Source organism: Rhineura floridana, chromosome 5 (assembly GCF_030035675.1).
Source record: "Rhineura floridana isolate rRhiFlo1 chromosome 5, rRhiFlo1.hap2, whole genome shotgun sequence".
NCBI lineage: Eukaryota > Metazoa > Chordata > Lepidosauria > Squamata > Rhineuridae > Rhineura > Rhineura floridana.
The window spans coordinates 60,694,394-60,703,524 of NC_084484.1; the positions used below are offsets into that span (position 1 = coordinate 60,694,394).

General features: G+C 42.6%; 1 protein-coding gene across 3 annotated transcripts in view; it reads left to right on the top strand.

Moving 5' to 3' along the window:
- LOC133384946 (inosine-uridine preferring nucleoside hydrolase-like) overlaps window positions 1-7,334 on the top strand; it is a 34,424-nt gene extending 27,090 nt beyond the window's left edge. For all 3 annotated transcript variants that reach the window (XM_061626913.1, XM_061626914.1, XM_061626912.1), the window contains exons 5-6: window positions 1,580-1,716; window positions 6,264-7,334. In XM_061626913.1, the coding sequence (XP_061482897.1) occupies window positions 1,580-1,716; window positions 6,264-6,608 (482 nt within the window). In that variant the 3' untranslated portion in view covers window positions 6,609-7,334. The remainder of the gene's footprint in view (window positions 1-1,579; window positions 1,717-6,263) is intronic.
- The last annotated feature ends 1,797 nt before the right edge of the window (window positions 7,335-9,131 follow it).

Genomic DNA, 9,131 nt, shown 5'->3' on the forward strand with positions numbered 1-9,131 from the left:
CCAGAAGGTGGTGCTTGGGGAACATTGCTCGGCATCTTGGACTCTCCAGTATGGGGTTCCGCAGGGGTCAGTTGTGTCCCCCATGCTGTTCAACATCTACATGAAACCGTTGGGTGCAGTCATCCGGAGCTTTGGAGTGCTTTGCCATCAGTATGCTGATGACAAGCAGCTCTATTTCTCCTTTTCATCTTTAATTGTTGTAAACCGCCCAGAGAGCTTCGGCTATGGGGCGGTATACAAAGGCAATCAATCAGTCAATCAGTCAATCAATCAATCAATCAATCCATCAATCAATCCATCAATCAATCATTCGAGTACTTAATTAGTCTTAGTATGTTGTTACTTTGATTATTTGGCAACTGGATTTGCAAAAAATCTGCCTGATTAATCTTCATTTGAAGGCAACATATCTTTCTTTTGTCTGGGAATTTTCTTGACTGTTTTGAAGACATCCGAAAGTGTTTTATATGGAAACAACTGTGCAATCCTACACATGTCTATTCAGAAGTAAGTTGTATTGTTTTCAGTGGTGCTTTCTCCCAGGTTGTATGCGCAGGACTGCAGCCTAAATTAATTTTAAATATTTTATTAAATATTTGGATAAAGTGAGATGAATGACAATAGCCTTGATCCAAAGATGTAATTAATGTATGAAAAAAAGTAATGTACAGGCACTGGTTGATTTTCCTTGAAATACTTTCATTAAGACAACCCATTTCTGAAGAGACAAGCCATCTGCACAGTACAATTGGACTTGCTTCTTTGAGAGTGGAAGCTATTGCAGGGGGAAAAAATAACAAAGGATACTCCAACTGCAAGCTCACTCACATATAATTTAATTAGATTGCTTAATTAAATGCTATGAAAAATTTAGGGCAGACACTTTACTCCTTAAGAACATAAGCACCCCCTTGCTGGATCATCCTATGTAGTTCAGCATCCTGTTCTCACAGTTTCCAAACCAGATGCCTATGGGAAGCCTGCAAGCAGGACATGAGTGCAAGGCCACTCTCCCACTTGTAGCTCTCAGCAACTATTAGAGTATTCTAATAGAGTATTCTCCTGGATGTAGGAAAAAGTTCAACTCCCAAACAACTTAGTGCGATTTGCAGTTTAGATGCTCAGAAACTGAGATGGCCAATGGGGTTCCAATGCAGAAAAACAGCTTTTGTTCTACTGGGTATTAGAACATCTCCAAGTAGGATTGTGTTCCTCCTTCTGTTGAAGGCAGGAAACATCACTCCACAGGAAATTGCTCAGTGTCCCTTCCTTGGAATGTCAGTTCATTTCCTGCCTTCTCTGGAAGCAGACCATTCCCTCACATGTTCCTATTCTTCTGGCCTCTTCTGTCTCAGGCTGTGTCTTTTTAAGTGTGGTGTAGTTGGTATGAGTGTTTGTATGGCAATGATGTTCACATATGATAATGTAAGTACATGTTTGTGTGTGTGTGTGTGTGTGAGAGAGAGAGAGAGAGAGAGAGATCCTATGCTTGTGCATATAATGAAGAGAGGAAGCAGTTCTTACAAACTAAATGAATTGTACAATAGTAAACTAAAGTACCTCTTTTTGTTTCTGTTAGCCAGAGGAAATACTACAGTCTGTGGAGAATTCAATTTTGTAAGTGACCCAGAAGCTGCTTACATTGTCTTAAATGAATACACCTGTCCAACTTATATTGCAGCGTGGGAATTCACATGGTCCTGCCCACTGTCCTGGGTAAGATGTTAAATATCTGTAATAAAGGTTGATATCTAAATGTGTTGTGATGTGCTGTCTTCTTGGTCCCCAGATATCTAGCACGCCTCTTAGTCATATGCAGCTGGAGAGTACATCACACTTGCACACCCGTAGCTCTTATCGTCACAGGACATACCCTGCCTAATTTCTCTCACTTTTCCCCCTCTGGTCTGCCATGAGGGGTTTAATCTCAGAAGTCCTCAAATTCCTCCTGACCATTCCTCTTTCTCATGCTGAGGGATAACTGTCCATTTAACCCTTCATGGGGCTAAATTCTCCTTGGACTGTTCTTTCCTCCTTTTCTGCTTACCCTCCTCCCAAGAGTTCCTTCTCGTCTCTAAGGGAGCAATCCAGCTGCCAGGCAGGTGGTGGTGGAGCCGGCAGAAAGCTCCACGGGATCCTCCTCCTATGCGGGAGCTGCTGGCTGGCTGAACACCAGCTCCACTGGGAGCCATGCACGTGAGCTGACTGGAAAGCACCGGCTCTAGCCAACAGGCCTCCCAGGGAGTAAGCACTCCTCATAGGCCTGAATGGGATTTTACATTTTTTTTACTCCACTGGTCTTTTGGCCAGCAGAGTTCAAAGAGAGATCAGGACCCAGGGGAGGGGTCTGAATATGAGAAGGATCTCATGTAATTCCCCCCATGCCTCCAGAACACCCTGTTTTCAGGCCTTCCACCAGGCCTCCCCGTCTGCCGGACTGGCTGTCCCCAGAAGAGCCAGGTGGCTGCTGGCAGAGCCACATCTCCGCTGTGGCAGTAGGCTGCTGCCAACAGAGACTGGCAGAGCGCAGCACAGCTGGGAGCCTCCTGGTGCTGCCAAAGATCCATGGCGTCTAACTCACCCCAGCTTGGCAGAAGGGTGAGTTGGATTGCTCCCTAATGCCTTATCACTGGGGTTCCAAAACTATGATCTGTAGACCACCTGTCCATGGATCACAGGCTTCATTCAGGTGGCCTGTGGCATGCCTGTGGATTTGTAGCTGAAGACAGCAGATAGTACATCCATCGCATTAAATATTCATATCGATTTTTCATTGTATTTTTATTGCTTCTTTTAATTCTTATATTGTATTTTATTATTAATACAATAACATGCAATCTATAAGAAATAAAAGAAGCAGTAAACATGCAATCAAAAATCATGCAGCACTATGCGTTACATTTGCTATAACTCAGAAAAATCAAGTGGTTCACCAAGACCCTTAGCAATTTTCAAATGGTCCATGGGAAAAAAGTTTGGGAGCCACTACCTCATTGTCTCCTTTTTCCTTCCCCTGCTCCTTTGCAGTCTTAATCTGCATCTATCCTTGTTCTACTTCCCTCCCACATAGCATCTTATAACCAGTGTCACTCAGACTTTCACTCCTACTGCCTTCCACCTAGCTTGCCTTTTGTTTTCCTAGTCACATCTATATTCATTCTTGCAGAGAATGATAAATACTTACCAGAAGGCTAAGCCCATAACTGTTGTTATAAATGCTTACTAATTTTTGTAAAGTAGAAATTCAGGAGTTTAGAAAGGAGTGGAATAGGGAATTAGAATGTGCTATACAACCTAAACAATGGAAATTTGCTTTAGAATACATACAGAACATCTCCTTAGCTTTAAAAGTGAGATTCATACAGCAAAAATTAATGTTTTGGGTATCTTGGACTCCACAACATGTGTACAGGGAGGCACTGTCTAATATAGATAGATGCTGGAGATGTAATGACAGAAATGCCTCATTGAGACATATATGTGGGCATGCCCAATGCTATATTATTTTTTGTCTGAAGTTGTCAACTATCAATTTTGTTTTGACAAATTCCTTTATATTTACAGATGTTCATGTTCTTTTAACTTACATTCCTGTAGCTTGGGGATTAATGACAGGACAACAAAAGTGGGTTTTGTGACCCCTTATGGTCACCAAGATTGAGCCTGGAAGGATAAACACCTACTGTCTATTATGGAATAGTCTGAGGACCTAACTACCCTTTCTACATGTGAACATTATTCTATAAATATCTATTTCATGTGGATACCTATCTGGACCTTTGGACGGCCTATATTGATTTATGTGTTTAAATTTTGGTGATTGTATCTTAACATGAGCTGATTTTTTTCTCTTTACTTCCCTCCCTTTCTTTCTTGTTCCCCCATTCTTTCTTTGTTAGATTGTTATTTTAAAAATCAAATAAAAACACAACTATCTTCACTCTCAGCTCTACATCCACAGCCACTTTCTTTCTCCTTTGCCTCAATCTATCTCTCGCTGTTTTTCACTCTGGGTGTGCTTACTCCTCTCTTCTCTGATGTTCCTTAACCCACTTCTTTGTTGGTGCATCTTGGGATCCACAGCCTTTTATCTACCCTTGATTTGGGTGTTTCTCTGGCATCAGTATTTCCTTTCTGCCTTCCAGCAAACCCTACTCCTGCCACAACTAGAGACTGGTTTGAATCCCGCTTAAAATCAGAATTGAAAGCAATCTCTGGGATAGTTCATAGGTCTGAGACCAATTGAGGACTGATCTGGGTGCTGTGAACTTCCAGTGGCTTTTCCTGACACAGGATTTTTTTTTTGCAAGCAAAACTGACCAGCCTACTCTGTATTCTTTGCTCTGCTAAGTTGAAATTAATAAGCCTGCAGTTTGCCTTGATAATGGGGGTGGGGTGGCTGCCTCTAGCCTGCCTGTTTGCGTAGCGGAGGGTCGCAGAGAGGAAACTGCTGAGAGAGAGGTGGGGCAGCTGTTTCAATTGGAGGACTGGAGGCAGCTGCTGTTTGTAACTCTCCCTGTTCCTCTTGCTTCATACAGACATTGGAGGAGCTCTCTCAAGAATCTCCACCAGGGGTGTAGTCATCTGGGGTCATGGAGGGGGGTGTCATAGACCAGTTACTTATATGGTAGCAGGGTCCTTATGTATGAGCAAATCAGCATGAAAGGGGAGTGTGTTATCCACTGAGAGGAGTCCTTTTCCTTATGTGCTGATTGGAGCCAATCAGAGTGAAAAGAGGCGAGTCAACCACTGAGAAGACTATTCTCAGTAGCTCACACACAGCCTCCCCTTTTATGCTGATTGGCTCCTAGGGTGGAGTGTGGACTTCCGAGAGGAAAGGGAAAGCAAGGAAGATGAGGTAAAGTGGAAAAGGGGGCATGGCTGTGAGGGGGCATGGTGTGACCATCATGAAGGGACTCTGCACTTCTGAATTTGCCACTACACTACTGGTCTCCACCCCCCCTTTCTGTGTATATCTATCAGACAGAATGTGGGAAACAGTACCATGTGGAATCCTAGAAGCTCAGCCTTCTTTACTTCTTGGCTCTGCTTTATGCTTGTGGGCACATGCATGTATCATTAACTTAGCTGCTTTAATTGCCCCAATAGAAGCTCCCTGACAAAAACATCCTTTCTCTCACTCCAGAAGACAAATGATCGTCCCTGACCTGTTTCTGCGTGCACACACACACCCTACACACACACTTACAGGCAGGAGGCAGAGAAGGCTGCTCTCTGTCTCCTGAATTCTCTCTCCTTTTTGTCTGTTCCTTGTAAGCTGCGGAGGGGAAGAGTCTCACTGTGAATGGACACATGCATGTGTGCTTGTGTCTGTGCGCCTCGCTTTCCTTCCATGAAAGCATGAAGAAAGATTTGATTCCATGGTATAGCACAGTGGGGAGGAGAGCCTGGCTGGGAGTCCAGAGTCTGTGAGTTCAAATCCCCGCTCGTGTCTCCTGAGCGTAAAGGGCCAGCTAAAGATCACCCCACAGTGAGTGGCTCAGGGGTTACGTGCCCTGCCACCTGTGCAGCCGTGGGCAAGCTGCATAGTCCCAAGGAGCCCAGTTGCCCCCCAGCTGGTAGTTGCGGACAAGGAAAGGGCTGGCTTGTGCAGCTGTGGCAAGCTGAGCAGGCCCTATCCAGCTGGGGAGGACTAGCCTCAGAGGGAGGCAATGGTAAACCCCCTCTGAATACCGCTTACCATGAAAACCCTATTCATAGGATTGCCGTAAGTCGGGATCAACTTGAAGGCAGTCCATTTCCATTTTCAAACACCCACTGTAAACATCAAAACAGATCCCTGGAAAAGGGCGAGACTATTTTGTGTGGAAGGTGGGGAGGGCAGCTGCTCAATTCCTGCATTGCACTGATTTAAGGATCACCGCCAAAGCCCGACTTTGTTCTGTACCTGGCAAGAGGCAAGGCCCCCGCTTGCAGTCCTCATAATCACAGGCTTCCACTTAGTGGGATGCAACCTATTTGGGGGGGGGGAACTTGATAACTGATTTTTATTTACCTGAACTGAATATGATAAATCTACTTTATACAAAGAAATATATCATTCTCACGACTGTATATTTCCCTCAAGAGCTAAAATCATTGTTAGGTCTTGCTTCTGTGAATTCTCAGTGGAACATTACTGATGTCAAGGGCAATAATGCTGAAACAAAACTCTCATGTTTATTCCAAACTTTTTTACTTAACTCTTCATGTGGTCAAATGGCTCTCCTTTTTAATGGCTAAAATTGTTGTTTACTTTGCAGGAATTCTACCATGAATGGGTTAATCAGGATACTGAGAAAGCCAAGTTCATGAAGAAAATATCTGCTCATTCTGTAGAATATGCAAAGAACTCTAGGGAACATCCAGGCGAGGAAGAATCAGCATTTATTTCTTGTGATTCCTATGCTATGGCTGCTGCTATGGATGAGAACTTTGTAACAGAAGTCACAGTAATTGGTGTAACTGTAGAGCTCAATGGCTCACTGACTAGAGGAATGATGGTAGTGGATTGGACTAACAAACTGAAAAAAGAAAACAAAGCTTTTGTAATGAAAAATTGTGATTTAGGGAAGTTCCAGTCACTTATGATGGCTGCTTTAGAATAAGAAATGGTTTTATGGAGGTTTCTTCCTCAGGTATACATCTGATGGGTACCCTGATCTTTGACGTTGCTGTTTCATGACACTTCTCTTTCTGATGGCTCCTGATGGCCCAGTATAGGGAGCTAAGATAATTACACTGTCAAGAGCATGAGGAGCAACATTAGGTCAGTAGGTATTGCCACTGCCACCATACAATTAGTATGGATTCTGTCTTTTTAAAAATCTGTAACAGCATGAATTTGTGAAACGTCCAGTTTAAACTTACACCATTGAGAAGGAATCCATGATACATGATAAAGCATTTTGATAGTTGTCCAAGAATATTTAAAGCCTTTGTCATCTCGTAGACTGAAATAGATGCTTATTGATTTATGTACAAAGAACAGGGAAAATTTAATTCAGGGAGTAATGAGATCTAGTACACACATATTGAGCACAAAAATAAGCATAACTTTGTTATTACTTTAGTGCATTAAAATTGCCATTAGTAGCAATACTATGTATGATAACTTTTAGGAAAGACACACCAATTATTTAACACAAGTTGATTTTGTATGATAACCGCAGCTAGGATAAGTTACACAAAATAAGTGTTAGTGCTTTCAGCTGAAGGGAAAAATAAATTACATAAATATGCCCTGTCAATATTGAGAGAAGGAAGATAAAGCTGTAATAATTACTTTGAGAACTGGAATTCTTTTAATAATTATAATAAAGCACATACATCTATGAACGTGGTTAATATAGTCTATTGTAGCAAATATTAAGTTAAAAGTGTGTGTGTGTACACATATGCATACACACTCCTGATAACCTGTTGCACATAGTTTGAAGTTCTGTCTCCAAGAACCCATGCTGCTGTTGGATTAGACTGGAGGGGGAACTATGTACACGAAGTCCCAGGAGGAAGAGGATTGTGAAGTGGATGGCACCTTCCCCAGGAATATAGAGAGAAGTCTGCTCTTGGCCTAAACTCAATGGTTCTCAAGAGGATGGAGTTGCCTTCAGCAGGACCTGAAGATGGATTTGAAGTTCCAGGGAAGAATAGCCTTCTGAAGGAGGTGGTAGTGCCTTGTTCCCATTCCAGCCAAGACTTGGATAGATTATTGCCCCTCTTCTAGAGAACCCTCAGTAATCCACACTGGATTTGTGGGAGGTACCCTCACTGCCCCATCATCTCAATGTGTTTTAGCAAGGATGATATAGAAAAGGAGCTACTTCTTTGAAATGTTGTGTTCCTATGAATTATTTTAGGAGTAGGTCAAAGAGACTGCTTCCCCCCCCCTTTTCTAATGTTGTATTTGGAATTAGTTTCACAATCCACAGATCTTGTATGTAACAAGAGTAGGTTGTATACATATAGCTGTATTGAAGACTGCACATTTAGCTGTAGAACTGGCCTAATCAATTCAGTGCTAATCTAACAATGTTCTGATATCACAATCAAGTGCCACTAGAAATAATGGAATAATACAGCCAGTATACATGTTTGTATATAAATGCTTGCAGGGTACCTCTCTGCAGGGCTCCCCCATCCCCGCCTCACAAGGGTGCTGGGTTATATGGGTTAATATCCTTCTCTTTGTGTTTTGTGATTTAAAAAAATGGTACTTTTGAGCAGTGTGTGCTCAAAGGAATTGAACATCTGGATTCAGAGATGCCTGCAGCCCTTGTCTACTGGTGGCTTCCTTCCTCTGCCAAAGTAGAAAGTACTGTGGCATCATTGTATCAGGTTGGTGATACATGAGGGGAGGGATGAAATGAGGGTATCTCTGTTGGCATGAATGGATTAGGTCTCCTTTCACAGATGGGGCCATTGCCACGGCATCTATGCAACTTTCCTACAATATCTTGGCAACTTTGTCATGTCATCTTCACATCACCACCGCACTGGCCGTCTTCTTGTTGATGCCATATTGACTTACAGCATTGTTGGTCTTTGTTTTTTGTTTTGAGCTTACATCAGCCTTCCTCATCCTGTGGCTCTTCAGATGTTGTTGGATCACAGTTCCCATTATCCTGGATTAGTGGTCATGCTGGCTAGGGCTCATGGGAATTGTAATTTAAAATATCTGGAAGGCACCAAGATGGGAAAGTCTGGTTTTCATGCAAGAGCAGCAGTCAAGCAGCAGTCATAAAGCAATGGTTAGATGAAGGCAAAGTAATTATCAATATGGAGTATTGTGCTACGGAAACACAGTACATCTTTCCTGTCCTTTTCACTTCTTTTCAGATTTAATGGATGTGGAAGCAGAAGGCATCCAAGCAATGGGATAGTTGGACAGTATAATTAACCCATTAAACTGTCAGCTTGCTCTCCTCTTGCCTAGTTGGAATGATAGGAGTGGAATAAATCAAGCTCAGGGACATACAACAATATAATCTGAATTAATAATAATGAGAGCACAGGCAGCAAAGAAATAAGAGGACACTGGTGTGGAGATTAATGTGTTTGAGAAATGCAGAATGAAAATGGAAAGAGGCTATAAAAGGAGGATTAGAGGGCAAGAGTAGTTGAGGCTAGGG